The 15,285-nt window shown below is 38.8% G+C and overlaps 5 protein-coding genes across 7 annotated transcripts in view; 3 read left to right on the forward strand and 2 right to left on the reverse strand.

The window, feature by feature from the left end:
• Positions 1 to 96: 96 nt before the first annotated feature.
• On the forward strand, positions 97 to 2,433 carry LOC139779583 (uncharacterized). Of its 2 annotated transcripts, XM_071717982.1 has the most exons (5): positions 97 to 227; positions 353 to 513; positions 622 to 705; positions 809 to 919; positions 995 to 2,433. In XM_071717982.1, exons 2-5 carry the CDS (start codon positions 390 to 392, stop codon positions 1,585 to 1,587), a joined length of 912 nt encoding a protein of 303 aa, XP_071574083.1. In that variant the 5' UTR covers positions 97 to 227; positions 353 to 389; the 3' UTR covers positions 1,588 to 2,433. The 2 variants fall into 2 exon arrangements, with proteins under 2 accessions (XP_071574083.1, XP_071574084.1); XM_071717983.1 differs by lacking the exon at positions 97 to 227 and having other exon boundaries at positions 267 to 513.
• Positions 2,424 to 4,301, reverse strand: LOC139779584 (uncharacterized). Of its 2 annotated transcripts, none has more exons than XR_011719934.1 (5): positions 3,929 to 4,301; positions 3,586 to 3,834; positions 3,322 to 3,494; positions 2,935 to 3,207; positions 2,424 to 2,842 (listed from the first exon to the last, which is right to left on the reverse strand). XR_011719934.1 is itself a non-coding variant. In XM_071717984.1 (5 exons), the coding sequence occupies exons 1-4, from the start codon at positions 4,102 to 4,104 to the stop codon at positions 2,974 to 2,976; spliced, it is 825 nt and encodes a 274-aa protein (XP_071574085.1). In that variant the 5' UTR covers positions 4,105 to 4,293; the 3' UTR covers positions 2,424 to 2,842; positions 2,935 to 2,973. The 2 variants fall into 2 exon arrangements, 1 of the variants encoding a protein (XP_071574085.1); XM_071717984.1 differs by having other exon boundaries at positions 3,329 to 3,494; positions 3,929 to 4,293.
• A 4,016-nt stretch (positions 4,302 to 8,317) lies between these two features.
• Polr3k (RNA polymerase III subunit K) lies at positions 8,318 to 9,737 on the forward strand. The gene is made up of 2 exons (XM_071717978.1): positions 8,318 to 8,947; positions 9,598 to 9,737. Exon 1 carries the CDS (start codon positions 8,601 to 8,603, stop codon positions 8,937 to 8,939), a length of 339 nt encoding a protein of 112 aa, XP_071574079.1. The 5' UTR covers positions 8,318 to 8,600; the 3' UTR covers positions 8,940 to 8,947; positions 9,598 to 9,737.
• Positions 9,628 to 10,386, forward strand: Tcs1 (Threonyl-carbamoyl synthesis 1). Its single transcript, XM_071717993.1, has one exon. It carries the CDS (start codon positions 9,628 to 9,630, stop codon positions 10,384 to 10,386), a length of 759 nt encoding a protein of 252 aa, XP_071574094.1.
• Positions 10,387 to 10,418: 32 nt separating this feature from the next.
• Positions 10,419 to 15,285, reverse strand: part of Lili (LMBR1-like protein) — a 28,990-nt gene continuing 24,123 nt past the window's right edge. The window contains exons 8-9 of the mRNA XM_071717975.1: positions 13,472 to 13,703; positions 10,419 to 13,020 (exon numbers count right to left, since the gene is read on the reverse strand). Of these exons, the coding sequence (XP_071574076.1) occupies positions 12,761 to 13,020; positions 13,472 to 13,703 (492 nt within the window). The 3' untranslated portion in view covers positions 10,419 to 12,760. The remainder of the gene's footprint in view (positions 13,021 to 13,471; positions 13,704 to 15,285) is intronic.

A 15,285-nucleotide genomic window follows, 5' to 3' on the forward strand; every position in this document is an offset into this window, starting at 1 on the left:
TTCCGTTTTCCGAAATTCCGTCCTGCATGGGACGGCACCCTAAGGGCACAGTACAAGCCCCATGAGGCTAAACAATCAGAATGATTCCGAGATTCCGTTTTCCGAAATTCCGTCCTGCATGGGACGGCATCCTAATCAAGCGTCTTAATTCAAGCAGTTTGGGGGTGCGTTCAGATTCCTTACTCCGAGTAGAAATATTAACTCGATGCCGTTCAGATAGCATCCGAGTAAGTATTTTTTGACTCGATAGACTGCGTTCAGATCGCTGGGTTGAAGTAATCGAGTTAACTCTAGAGTCGAATTCTCAACCTACCATTTTTCATCAGTTAAGAAGTAACTCGGCGTGTTTCAGCGGCAAGCTTGAAATTGAGTGACGAGAGTGATTCAACATGAGTGACGAGAATAATCAGATTAATGCTGTAGAAGCGGACCCGACTCGCCACGAATTGGTGAGGTCGGAAAATGGGGAGATTGTCCGTGCCGAGGGACACATTGTCGTGTTCGACAATATTGGTAAGTACATGACTCAAGTGTTGTGAACGGGAATTGCGAGGGAGAGGTTAGGTGTCGAACTAGCTCCTATTGGTTTTGTTGCAATAATATATCTTTCTCTGTTAACAGATAAAAATATGTACTGCGTTCTCGAAAATGAGAGAAATCTCCGGCTCTTCAGTCTCATACCAACTGCCTTACAATTTGATACAGGTTAGGTTATATATTATATGTATTGAATTTGGCTCATATAGGCCAGGTGATTCGTGACTGCTCCAATAGTTGAAAGGATTTACATTGTTCTTGTACGTTGCAGTTCCTGAAACGAGCATGTCATCATCAGAGACCTTAGGCTCACTTTCTGATAATGCAGCATGCTTGACACTAGAGGCAGGGTGTTCAAACCAGGCAACCAGTAAAGAAAAAGGTAGGTGTGGGTTGTTAAGTCAGTCAAATTGTATGCATAACAGTGTAGTACACTCTTGGTCTATGTAAATTTTAGTTAAGTGGACGAAGAATGCTGTTCTAACACTAATTACATCCTGGAAAGCTAATCAGCCAAATTTTGCAAGCACTACTGTAAAGAACGATGCAGTATGGAATATGATTGCCCAGGACATAAAAAAAACAGGGTTAATAGTTACTGCCACTCAGACTGAAAACAAGTGGAAAAACATAAAGAAGGTGTACATGGCTGTTAAGGGCCATAACTCTAAGTCTGGGAATGCTCCGAAGACGTGTAAATTCTATGATGAGTTGGATGAAATATTTTCTAAATCACCAAGTATCACACCTGTTGCTCTTGCCTCCTCAAGAAGAAAGAGATCAGCCTCTACAACTGTAGGCAATGATTTTAGTAGCGATGATGAGACCTCTGAAGAGATGGAGGCTGACAGGCATTCTGAGAAGAAAAGTAAGAAGGCAAAGAAGAGCAAACTGAATAGAGAATTAGAGGCTTGGTCTAAGACCCTTCGCAAAGATGCGGAGAAAAGGGAATTAACAAGGGAAAAACGACATGAGGCAGTGATTGCTGTGCAGAATAAAGGAATTGCAGCGTTTACTGATGTTATGAATAAGCTTGTAGAGAAGCTATGAATCAGTTGCATTACTTTCTTATGAGCAGTTTGCTAATGTATGCTACAGATATGTTCTGATGTGTGCTCTTTCTTAATTGCTTAATTTGCTAGGTCAGCAGCAAATGCATCTAATAGTACTATTTTAACATAAACAGCATGAGCTATTTTCCAAAATAGGCACAATATAACAAATAACATTTTGATAAATGAAAAAATCTGTACCTACGTAGCAATTGAGAAAGAGCACACATCAGAACATATTTTTAGTATACATCAGTAAACTGCTCATAAATAAGTAGTGCAACTGTGACTCTGTTACTACGTTTACGCGAGCGTTACTTCTGTAGTAACTTACGATAATTCCTTCGCGTAAACGGGATTTTGTAATAACTTACGATAATTTACTCCGCGTAAACGAGTGAATTATCGTAAGTTACTACAGAAGTAACGCTCGCGTAAACGTAGTATGTGCCTTGTACTTAACTGGAAGTGCCAATTAATTTGTGATAATTTTATGTGTACATTTTGTACCTGATACATGTGATTGTCATTATCCAAAGATATTTTTAAGCATTGTCTTATAGTAATGTAAGATACAAAGAGTATTATCAAATTTATTTTAATATTAATATTATTTTTGTTTCCTGTTTAGATATAGGTACTGTCCTAATATCAATATCTTTAATTTAAAAGAGAGAGAAAGATTGTCTACAGTTTATTCTGATTTCTCTAGTCTGTTTAGAGTATAAAAGTTAATTTTGTTTTCTAATTATTATATTTTTAGTTCTGTTGCGAAAATGCGTCTTTTTCTACTTATAACTGATGTTTATAGAAGATGTTTGCAGAATAAAGAAATTTATGTTCATTTGTATATTATTTATTACAATCCTTGTTACAACTGTATTTATAGGTAAACAGTCGATCTGTCAATCATTTCTTACGAGAAGGGCCACAAGGTGGGCTCTCTTAGCTTCACCCTCTTGAAAGCGTATGTTGTTATTATCATCATCATCATTCTCCCGTTCTTGTTGCCTTACAACTTCAAGACCTTCCCCAATAAAATCATCAACATTATCTTCTTCTACCTGGTCCTCTTCAAGCCCATGCAGACAAATGTTGTGCAGCACACAACAAGCAAGAATAAAACTTGGAATTAAGTCTACCCTTTTCATATCTAAATGCTTCAGTCGTCGAAATCTTCCCTTCAGCAGTGCAAAAGAACGTTCAACGACTTGTCTTGACTGCGACAGTACTGTATTGAAACGCTTGTGTGCCTGAAAAAGAAAATTCACAATAGTTCAAAAGCACTGATAGGTACAGACAGCTCTGTTTAACAGACTCAAGATAAATTCTCAATGAAACTTACTCGTGTTAGGCGACCATTGTCAATGTAGGGAGGAATGCATCATGACAACACAGGGTATGCCTTGTCAGCTATGATGTATTCACCATTTGGGAAGAGAGCATTCACATTACGCTCTGCATCCAGAAACAAGTCAGAGTTCCGGAAAATGCGTCGATCACCCATTGAACCTGGGTAACCAGCAAAACAGTCAGTAAACCTTAGTTCTGAATCACACACTGCCTGAAGAACTACAGCATAATCTTTTTTCCTTGTCTTATAATGCAGTGAGTGTTCCTGGGGCACAAAACAGAAAAATATACCATATGAACAATACAGAAAGTATGATAATACATGTAATAAGATAAACCTAAGGAGCCTCAATGCTTATATTACAGCCATCAATCGCACCAATTACATCTGGTATATTGGAAAGACGCTGGAACTTTTGTTTCACAGAATCAAGATAATCTCCTGCTGGCCACTTAATGACATTTTTTGCCATGTCGTTGAGACCTGCAACAACGCGCTGGATGCTGGCATTCACAGATGACTTTGCGAGATCATGCTTCAGACCCACAGACCTGGTATAAGAACAGCACAATCAGCATTTATATTGAATATAAGCTGTTAGGTTACTAAATTCATGCATTTAATTTTATATAAATACATTACCTGAAAGAATCTGGTGTTGCTAGCAGCCACAGCGAAGCAAGCAATTGCGTACGAACAGGGATGCAAGGTTTATTATCAGTATCCCCTGCCAAAATAGGTCCAAGACAATTTTCTAGCAGTGCAAATGTGCTAGGCAGCATTCGATAATTTTCACGGAATTGTTTTGTATTAAATTTTGGGACTGTGTTTTCCACATAACCTTCAATTCGCACAACTTTCCTCGACGGGCCACGTAGCCTTAAGGTTATTCTACATAGAAGTCGTAGTCGTGAGTTGTAAGAAATTGACCAATCACATTCTTAGTTCAGGAGAATATTCAATCTGTGATTGGTCAATTTCTTACAACTCACGACTACGACTTCTATGTAGAATAACCTTTAGATGGGCTTCCAATAAAAATGCCTCGGCTAACTCGTCCTCCTCGTCATCACTTTCCAGCGTTGCAGCGCTGAACAATAATGTGAACAGTTGTTTGCTCGCATAAATAGCCGTAAGAATGGCATTTCTTCGGCCATCCATAACTTATTTGTATACCTCCCGCCGCTTTTTATTTAACCCAAAAAGCGACTCGGACCGTTCAGAGCCACAGCCTTACTCAGAGTAAATTGTTCGGGTTAGAGTCGAAACTCTAGGCAACTCAACCCCAGTCGTCGGATTGGGAAACTGAACGGGGAGTTTGTTTAGTTTTATTATGCGGGGGAAGGGGCTCCGCTGCAGGCGGAGCCTCTCCCCCGCCTATTTGTGTACTATTTATACACATGTACTATATACACATGCGTGTATAAACAGTACACAAATAATCAAGCGTCTTCATTCAAGCAGTTAGGTATCACGCTGGGAGTTTTGTTTAGTTTTATTATGCGGGGGAAGGGGCTCCGCCGCAGGCATTATTGCAAACGTACACTTAAAGTGTAAGTTTGCAATAATGCTTTTTCACAGATAACTTTTTTGTTTAGAGTCTAAACCTAATTCTGACAACGGTATCGTATTTTTGGATGTAATCCGCAGGGCACGCCACAGTCTTTTTGTAATAATACATTGTAGAATTTTTATATAAAGCGAATGTTTTCGCAAGTTGAGGTTAAGTGTCGGTATTACAGACGGCTTTAGGATCCCCTTAAAGCATATTCTTGAGACCAAATCAAAAACTCAAAAAGTCCTGTACCACTTTTCCCTCCGACAAACATTTATTGAGATATCGTAAGCTAATTATTAAAAAAATTACCAATTAGTTTTCTTTGAATATCTCAAAAAGTATAAGGCAAATAAAAAAATGTTTCAGACAAAAGTTGTTTATATTAATTAGTAGAAAAAGGTGATTTAATAAAAAAGAGGCTTTCTATTTAACTGGGGTATTAAAAATATGATCATGTTTGCGTTTCACATTTATATATATTTACATTCGATGTATTGAATGATACATCGATTAGATTTAAGATTTCACGATACATCGAATTAAATCGATGCATTGTATCACAAGTATCGATGTTTCCGATGGATGCCACCAGAGAGAAGGATGAGAGGCGCAATGACGGCAATTTTCTTGGGACGCTTTTGCTAGGCCGTACAGTAGCGCCACACATCCACTTTCAGGAATTGGAACTACGAGTCACATCCACTTTTCGATACTGTCGATAAATTTGGTTCATGTCCGTGCTATGTACAATTATAATGATTGATATCCCGCAAAATGCATAAAACGATAATTTTTATTTATTTCTTAATAAATACTGTAGATAATTAGTTTTTAAAGGTGGAGCAAATTCAAACGAAAAGAGAGCAATTTTTCTGTGCCTTGAGAATGTACAATTCTAATGATTGATATCCCGCAAAATGCATAAAACGATAATTTTTATTTATTTCTTAATAAATACTGTAGATAATTAGTTTTTAAAAGTGGAGCAAATTCAAACGAAAAGGGAGCAATTTTTCTGTGCCTTGAGAATGTACAATTCTAATGATTGATATCCCGCAAAATGCATAAAACGATAATTTTTATTTATTTCTTAATAAATACTGTAGATAATTAGTTTTCAAAGGTGGAGCAAATTCAAACGAAAAGGGAGCAATTTTTCTGTGCCTTGAGAATGTATAATTCTAATGATTGATATCCCGCAAAATGCATAAAAAGATAATTTTTATTTTTTTCTTAATAAATACTGTAGATAATTAGTTTTCAAAGGTGGAGCAAATTGAAACAGGAATGGAGCAAATTGTCTGTGCCTTGTCGTATCGTAAGTTACTACACAAGTAACGCTCGCGTAAACGTAGTAATAGTTATAAACGATAGAGCTATTATATTACGTTTGAATATTTCCGCCAATGGCTGCCGAGCCATAGTTACAATAGGCGGCCGATAAGTGGCGGTGGCGTCACTTGTGAAATGATTAATTTGTTAATTTTTCAATAAAAATGCAATAAATCATTAAAATAATGATGGAGCAATAAGGAGCAATTAAGGAGCAATCGTTCTATGCCGGATTTAGTTCCATAGAGTTATTAGAAATATGTTTTTGCGTAAAAATGAGAAATTTTACGTTTTTTTTTAATATCTTAAAAAATAATCATTTTAAAAAGGGAGCAATTGTTGATTCTGAGGGAGCAATTATGGAGCAATCGTTTGAGCTATAAATTTATTAAAAAATATGAACTTCCAGCGCCAACTTATTTCCGGTATTTTGCGGGATAGGGGAGACCGGGGCTAAACCGCCAGTTTTTTTTTAATGTCGATTTTTAACAAGAAAATAAATAATTTTAGTTAAATGTGGTATACCACTGTAAAGAGTGAACCTTTAGCTACAAAATTTATATAGGAAATTTTTATCTATGTTGCTTTGTTTAACCGGTATAGAGCAAAAACGACAACGGTGGAAAAATTGAAATCTCAAAAATGCCGGGGTTGAACCGCCACCCCCCCGGGGCTAATCCGCCACATTGCATTTTCAATACATATACGTACATCTAATCCTGAAAAATGATAGGATACATTTTAATAATTGTTTTATAAGAGAAAAATATAAAAATTTATTTAAAATTTTTATGCAAAACATTATTAAAAAATAATTGTTTTACCTATTCCATAAAACAATTTAGGCACGTGAATACAGAGGTTAACCAAATCGTAAACTCCCCAACGGCACGTCACATTGTCAACGCGGGCAACCACGGGGAATACGCGTGACGGCGTTCCGGTGCCATAGGATCAGCGCGGACCCTCGAGCAACCTAACCAAGCCGCGTTTCTCGCGGGGGAGCGATAAATAGCGACAGGGGGGTTAGAAAAGCTCGCGGTGGAGCGCGACCATTTTACCGACTCGACGGCGTCCTCGCGCCGATTCCTCGACGCGCCGACGACGACGACGACGACGGCCATGACCACCACGACGACGACGGCCACGACCACCACGACGACGACGGCCACGACCACCACGACGACAACGGCCACGACCACCACGACGACGACGACGACGACGACGACGACGATGACCACCACCGACACCACCACCACTACAACGGCGGCGACAATGACGCCGAGACGATGCGGCGAACGCTGGACGATGCGGTCGCACGCGCGACTGTCACTGACACAACGACCAACAACGACGATTTACCGCGGCCGGGAGTCGGGACGATCTACATCGCGCGCGGCATGTCAACTCTCGCGCGGAAATCGCGGGATCTCAGAGCCGTGCCGTGCCTCGCCGTACCTCGCCGACGTGCCGTGGGCGTGAGCGATCTCGAAAACAACGGTCCGCCATCTTTTCGGTCGGCCAAAACACCCGTTTTGCGACGATACGTGCGTACCATTTCCCTCCTACACAAACTGACGCACGTGCAAGGGAAGACAGAATCACGCTCGAGGGAAACCTAACCTGAAATCGCCGTGAGCTGAAGTCGTGCGCCCGGCGCGCCACAGTGACGAGACTGGCGGACCAGCCCCGGGTGCTTACTGGCGGATAAGCCCCAAACATAAGTTTCAGGTTTGATCGCCCACGAAATATTAGACATCAACGATAATGAAAAAACTACACTGGATTCGTGTTCAGCATGCATTACTCTTTATAATCACGTACCTCGAGATTTGGAGAGCAAACAGTATTGCAGATATTACAATATTTCCACGCGCAGAAAAGTTCACTTTCACCTTCCGAAAACACGTTTGCCCTCGTAAAAATCATAACACGGCAGGTAACCTGCCGAAACTCCGTTGGTCACATGGGTACCATAAGCAGCGTTTACAATGTTAATAGCGAGTTCGCACAATATACAGGTTCCGAGATATTTGATTTGGCGGTTCAACCCCGTTGGCGGTTTAGCCCCGGTCTCCCCCTATTAATCATTAGAATTGTACATTTTCAAGGCACAGACAAATTGCTCCATTCTTGTTTCAATTTGCTCCAGCTTTAAAAACTAATTATCTACAGTATTTATTAAGAAATAAATAAAAATTATCGTTTTATGCATTTTGCGGGATATCAATCATTAGAATTGTACATTCTCAAGGCACAGACAAATTGCTCCAGTCTTGTTTCAATTTGCTCCACCTTTAAAAACTAATTATCTACAGTATTTATTAAGAAATAAATAAAAATTATCGTTTTATGCATTTTGCGGGATATCAATCATTAGAATTGTACATAGCACGGACATGAACCAAATTCATCGACAGTATCGAAAAGTGGATGTGACTCGTAGTTCCAATTCCTGAAAGTGGATGTGTGGCGCTACTGTACGGCCTAGCAAAAGCGTCCCAAGAAAATCGCCGTCATTGCGCCTCTCATCCTTCTCTCTGATGCCACGATTCACGATGATGCCACTCGCCAGTTATTTGAGAATAATGGCCGTTACTATCCGATCGGAACTTAAGTGCCATTAAACGGAAGAAGAAGAAGAAGAAGAAGAAGCCAGTTATTTGAGTCAATAAATGCCAGTCCAGTGCCACAGACAGGACAGACAGACAGGTGTCAGAGTGTCAGGTGGACACGGGGGGGGATACGCAACATTCGAGAATAAAGGATGGTACTACGATTTTGTCCGTACTGCGCTAATCTTCTCAGGTTCCAGGAGAACCGATTGTGCAATCGATTCGCGTGCCCCACGTGCCCGTACATCTACCAGATAGCGGAAAAACACCGAGTAACCTCGCGCACCTACTTCACGGGCAAGGAACGCGCCGACATCCTCGACGCCGAATCCGCGTGGATGGGTGTGGGGTCAACGGGCGAACGTTGCCCCAAGTGCTCACATCCGCGCGCCTACTTCAACCAGCTGCAGACCCGGTCCGCCGACGAGCCTATGACATTCTTCTACAGATGCTGCAATCACGCGTGTTCTTTCACGTGGCGGGTCGACTAAACTCACAGGTAAATTTAACATCGCAATCGCAATAATAATCTGGCGGGGGAGGGGATAAACGATTTGACGTACCTATGTGATTCATTCTTAAATTATTGCCACTTCTGTAAACTGGAGAAACTTTAAATTAAAAACGGAAGTAAGATTAGAGCTAGCTTACTATAGGATGCATGGAATTACACCAGAAAGTTAGTAATATAAATTTTAATTCAGAAAGATTTAGTATTTTAATGTGGAAAAATGATATAATATTTTATAAAGACAGAAAGAATAGTGTAAAACTATAACAGATCTGAGAAGAAAAAGAATATGACTCGCATAACTGTATACTGTATATTAAAATTTGAGGTATTTTTTCAACAAAAAGAAAGAAGAAATAAAACTTGTTATGCTCTTAAGAGAAGAAAGAGGAAAACGATTCGATAGAATATTTGAATATAAATTAAAATTTGATAGATAAATAGGAAATGACTGTACTGCTACTAAATTATAATTAGAGCAAATGTATTTATATGTTTAAAGCAGGAGAATTTAACATAAGTAAGGAATATCATTAATTAGGACTTTTTTAATTTTAAGAATACATTTGTGTTTTAACATTTTATTCAAACAAATCGTTTTTCACGTATAAACTCTAATGGTTTTCTTCTCTTTATAGGTGTGGAGTTCTGTAAGTGTTCGATATATCATGAGTCCTAGGTCAATGGGCCCCATGAAAGTCGTTATGAATAAAGCCAAGGAAGAAATGAATATGCTCGGACCGGAGGAGAAACACTTCTTCTGCGGCGGTGACCGGAGTGTCGCAATGGCGGCGGAACTGTTGCGGCAAGGCAAGGTGATTGCGATACCAACGGATACAGTATATGGTCTGGCCTGCCTGGCCGCCAATTCGCGAGCTGTCCAGCGGCTGTACGAGATCAAGCGACGAGACGAGAGGAAGCCGCTCGCAATCTGCCTGAGCAATGTCAAGGAGGTAGGTACATGGGGCATCCTGGATGACATCCCAGTCAATATGCTGGAGTATTTACTTCCTGGACCCTACACGATATGCTTGCGACGCACGTCTGCCCTGAACCGAGCTCTGAACCCGGGCGTCGATACTGTGGGCATCCGCGTGCCCGACGACAAGTTTGTGCGCAGCGTCGCCCAGATTGTTGGTCCGCTTGCGCTCACCAGTGCCAACGTCAGCAGCGAGCCGAGCAGTTTGCACCCAAATGAGTTCCGTGCGTTGTGGCCGGAGCTAGACGGCGTTTTCCACGGCTCCAAGAATTCCAAGAAGCAGAAGGATACACGTCGGATCGGTTCCACTGTGGTAGATGTGTCAAAACCAGGCTGTTTTACGGTCGTGCGTCACGGTATCAATGCGAATTATATCATCGGGGTATTACGCAGGCACGGTCTGAATGACGGACATGACGGTAGAGTAACGTACATAATATGTGATTAAACTGGTATTATCCACAATAATAGATAGATACATCTGTGAATTATATTTAATTTAATAATGGTGATTTTTGTACAATTTTGATGAGAGTGTAAATATAGTAGATCAAGATATATTTTGTTATTTCCTTACGTATATTACTCGGATAAATTAAATAAACGCAAATTAAAACGAAAGATACGGCGTGAAAAAACCGTACATGTTAAAAAGTATGTAAATATCTAAAAACATGACTAGATCTAAAACATGACATAGATTCAGATACATGAAGTATCTTAACGTTTTGATGGAAAAGTTGTGTGGTCTAGCAACATAGCAATTAATAGAGAAGTCGTGATATTCCCTACGATATTAAAAAGAAGAAACCATCATCTCTGATATCGTTCAGACTCGGGATTTTTTTTTTAATATAATGAAAAAGATGGTCTTCAAATTTTGTATCATTATAATTTCCTACTTATAAAACAGTTTCGTCAGCTTTTTTCATCATTTCATCGCAAGTGTCTAAAATATCGTGTGACTTGTTATGTGTTGTATACAATAAAAACAAGACACATACGCTCGATAATAGCAAAGCTAAAAGGTTACCCGGCCAATATTCGATCAAAAAAATATAGATGTTAGTTTAAAATTAAAATTTATTAAATAAAAATTTATATATATACATATATATAATGACAATCATTTACGTTTCGACCTACTTGATCTTCATCAGAACGTTCTAATAAAATTACATTAAGAGAAATATATTAGAACGTTCTGATGAAAATCAAGTAGGTCGAAACGTAAATGATTGTCATTATATATATGTGGAGGGGTAAAAGCCATAGTGGTGTAAGTCAAATTTTTTAAAATATTGTCTCGTATGCATAGATGCAATTTATATATTGTATAGATTGCATCTATGCACACGAGTTAATATTTTAAAAAATTTGACTTACACCACTATGGCTTTTACCCCTCCATATATATATATTTTTTATTTAATAAATTTTAATTTTGAACATCTATATTTTTTTACTCGAATATTGGCCGGGTAACCTTCATTTAGTGTTGCGTACACTTTATACAATTATAATATGTATAAGTCTCTTAAAATCTCATTTTATTGCGATTTATTCAGTCTAAGAACATTTCGTATTCCGCATGAGATGTTAAACAATTCCTTACGCTTTCGTTATAACCTAGTTAATATTTCTTAGGTTTTTATTTCAAGCAGTCATTAAAATTTATTATTTAAATTGAAACTGCTTTTTTCTTTTATGCACAATTGGAAATTATAAAATGAGGACACATTCGAAGATAAATAAATTCATCGAAGATTCTTTTCGCGGAGGATAAATTCTTGCCCAGTACATTGATGAACAATTTCACCGAACACCTTATATATGCGTAAATTGTATCGTATCCTCCTTGCAGTCCTTACATCCACTATAAACTAATCATTCGATCGTGACACATACTCGCTCAATTACTGGGTCCTTTTCCCGGGCCCGGACAAACATATTCTTAAAAATAGCATTAATGTAATAAATAAATATTTAACGCTATGTATTACGGATGTGACCGCCTTTTGTCCTTATCGGACTACATGTTCTTGGTAGCGATCATGTAACTTTATCTTTAGGGCGGAATTGTGAAAAGTGAAAATTTTCACCATTGAAGTTAATGGTGAAACTTTTCACTTTTCACATTTCCGTCATGATCGCTACCCTTGACTGGCTTCGCGCGTCTTAATTACAAATAATCACTAGCGTTCGCTTACTCTAAGCGATAAACTTCTTGGCTCTTACGAAAGTTTCATTGGCTCTCCAATGCAGCGATTTTCGATGGCGCAAGAGCAAAAACGCATTATCCTTAAAAAAAGAAAGGGATATAATCAAGATTATATTTTGATCACCGACGAAGTTTGCCGGTGATTTCAATGTAACCAATTCAAATTCCTTGGAAAAGCCAATCTTTTGAACACGAAGCAACACACCTTTATTTAAATATACTGTCATATATTTAGATTATGTTTAGATTCATAAATTCTTAAAAGATTAAAAGAAACGAGCAGTTTTGGAATCTTGGAACATGAAAATACAGAAGACCTCGGCGTGATCGCTCGAGCACGTAAGAATCTAACGATCTAACGATCCAGTCCAGTCCAAGACTTCAAGAGCATCGAAGGATTGGCACGTCCAAAGATCTGCAAGTTCGAGAGCTCTGCAACCGTTTTCCTACATACGTCGTACGGCATAAATTTCTCACGTCTTCGAGAGACTCCTTGTAATTCTGCATACAAGAATAGAAAAACCAGGCAAACTTTCGCAAGGTTCCGGCGTCTCTTTTCTCTCTCTGTTTAATTAATTATATAATAATATAACAAATCAGTCTAATCTTCCTTTGTAGAAAACATCCCTGACGACGGTGAATATTTCTTCGCGTCGGCGGTGACGCTGGTAGTTCTGAAGATGCCGAGCAGACTGCTCCTCAGACGGGTGTAAATCTCTTTGCGCACAGTCGCCGTAAACTTGGTGGTCAGGCAGCTAATCGCCGCCGTCGCGAAGATCAGATTATAGAGGAGCACGAGCTTGAAGTTACCAAGCCACTCGATGCGTCCGAAATCACCCAGTAGATCAAAGTTTGTCATTCCTGACAAAAGCATAAATCAGAAGAAATGTGAGCAAAGCAATAATAGAGTCTTATTCCATGTAAAGCGCCACTTTTTAAAATTACTTCTTTCAATCGCCAGATAGTAATTTCGTTATCCGTTTTGTTATCTATAATTATTCGTGATGTTTCGTTCGTAAATCCTCTTCTTTTCTTATAACGCGAAAGTTATTTGTACTTTGACATTTTTGTTAATAAAAATATTGATTCTCTAAATACATATCAGTCAAAGAATCCCTCGTCATATATGAAAGAACATAGTTTTTTTAACCCTGTAAAGATGCAGATTGTATATCTACTAGTTGAATGAGAAAAAACAAGAGCAAGCACACAGATCTTTCTATTATAAATCTTCTATTATTAATTTCAATTATTTTAGAATATAACTAGGATTGAAACGTTTTTATGGGATATAAATAAACATCCAGCTTACCTAGGATTCGCGATAATAGCGGTAATGCCGAACTTAGCACGAGCAAAAGGGCGCAATTTGCAATGAGATGGGTGAGCGGCGTGGAGCGAAACTTTGGTTGGACGATTCTCACGCCCGGTAAGACGTACAGGCCGATTGCGCTAGTCACGGCCAGGTAAAGGATCACCGCTACCTCGATGGCCGCACCGACAGGCCCGAGCTTAGACAGAGAACTGATGCCGAGCGTAAATTGCTGTTGAAATAAAAAAAAACAGTACCTTTATAATTTTTTAAAGTAAAATTAAAATTAGATAAAGAAAACGATACTATCATCAGTTAAATAATTTACGAAATAAATTATTTGGTACAATAAATCTGTAATTCATTTTTTTATTGGAAGGATTCCGATCGGAATTATTCCGCTTTCCCTAGAAAACACAATAGAAATCTAAGAAATGCATTCGAAACTTTACTCGGGTGCACACCGCGTCGTTCTGTCTTTAATTGTTACTTACTAAAAATTGAACAAAGACGGAACAACGCTGGTGTGCACCCGAGTGAAGTTTTCGAACGCAGCCCTAAACAATTCCGATCGGAATTGTTCAATTATTTCTTAGATTTCTATTGTCTTTTCTAGGGAAAACGGAATAAATCTGATCGGAATTCATTCCGAAAAGTTCCATAAACGTACCCAAGGCACGTATTAAGGTGCCATTTCACGTTGACGCTCGACGCTCATTTTCAGCGAGCAAAAACCTTCAAATATAATATATTTTATTTATATACATATATAAATTTACTTATATAATATAAATAAGTAAAAAATATTATTTCTAGGGTCACGTGGTTTCGCTTTGACGCTAGCGTCAAGAAATAAAGCTGAATTTATTCAACATCCAGCGTTGACGCTGAATCGTCGTTGATCGTCTCAGTACAATCAAAAATAGGCTTCGAAATACGTAAAATATTAATTATTTTCAAGTAATATCTTCAAGTAATAATATTTTACGAATATATATATAAATAAAAAATATTATTTCTAAAGATTTTTGCTCACTGAAGATGAGCGTCGAGCCGATCGAGCGTCAACGTGAAAAGGCACCTTTAAGGTGCTTTTTCATGCTGACGCTCGACGCTCGATTTGGGCGTCAAAATTGATCACGTGATAGGTCACGTGATAAGGTGCCTTTTCACGTTAACGCTCGACACTCATTTTCAGCAAGTAAAAATCTTCAGAAATAATATCTTTTATTTATATATGTACCTATCCATAAAATATTATTACTTGAAGATATTGCTTGAAAATAATTAATATTTTACGTATTTCGAAGTCTATGTTTGATTGTACTGGGACGATTAACGACGATTCAGCGACGACGCTGAATATTAAACAAATTCAACTTCATTTCTTTGACGCTAGCGTCAAAGCGAAACCACCACGTTCACGAATCCAGCGTCGAGCGTCAAATCTGGTCACGTGATAGATTCAGAGGGACGCGGAATATAACCTAACCACTGGATTGGCTGAAATGAGCGTCGAGTGTCAAAGCTAAACACAGTTTAGCTTTTTGACGCTCGAATCCAGCGTCGAGCGTCATCGTGAAATCGCACCTTAAAGGTGCCTTTTCATGCTGACGCTCGATTTGGGCGTCAAACTTGATCACGTGATAGGTCACATGATAGTCTTTTTAATTCCAGCGTCAAATGGCAAAAGCTCAACTGTGTTCAGCTTTGACGCTTGACGCTCGTTTCAGTCAATTGCTTGTTTTGACGCTCGCATATTTGATGCTATTTCGCCTTCTACCGATGAAGTTGGTCACGTGACCAGTTTTGAC

Source organism: Temnothorax nylanderi, unplaced genomic scaffold (genome assembly GCF_030848795.1).
Source record: "Temnothorax nylanderi isolate EJ_2023f unplaced genomic scaffold, tnyl_v1.0 TNYL_tig0233_pilon, whole genome shotgun sequence".
Taxonomy (NCBI): Eukaryota; Metazoa; Arthropoda; class Insecta; order Hymenoptera; family Formicidae; genus Temnothorax; species Temnothorax nylanderi.

What these genes read in the sequence shown, in the direction of transcription:
- LOC139779583 (XM_071717982.1), top strand. Translation starts at nt 390, where the DNA reads ATGAGTGACGAGAATAATCAGATTAATGCTGTAGAAGCGGACCCGACT. An exon ending in TGCCTTACAATTTGATACAG is followed by an intron (nt 706 to 808) that starts GTTAGGTTATAT and finishes TGTACGTTGCAG; the next exon opens with TTCCTGAAACGAGCATGTCA. An exon ending in GGCAACCAGTAAAGAAAAAG is followed by an intron (nt 920 to 994) that starts GTAGGTGTGGGT and finishes TGTAAATTTTAG; the next exon opens with TTAAGTGGACGAAGAATGCT.
- Tcs1 (XM_071717993.1), top strand. Translation starts at nt 9,628, where the DNA reads ATGAGTCCTAGGTCAATGGGCCCCATGAAAGTCGTTATGAATAAAGCC.
- Polr3k (XM_071717978.1), top strand. Translation starts at nt 8,601, where the DNA reads ATGGTACTACGATTTTGTCCGTACTGCGCTAATCTTCTCAGGTTCCAG.
- LOC139779584 (XM_071717984.1), bottom strand. Translation starts at nt 4,104, where the DNA reads ATGGATGGCCGAAGAAATGCCATTCTTACGGCTATTTATGCGAGCAAA. An exon ending in GCAACACCAGATTCTTTCAG is followed by an intron (nt 3,495 to 3,585) that starts GTAATGTATTTA and finishes TTCTTATACCAG; the next exon opens with GTCTGTGGGTCTGAAGCATG. An exon ending in GTCTTTCCAATATACCAGAT is followed by an intron (nt 3,208 to 3,328) that starts GTAATTGGTGCG and finishes TTTGTGCCCCAG; the next exon opens with GAACACTCACTGCATTATAA.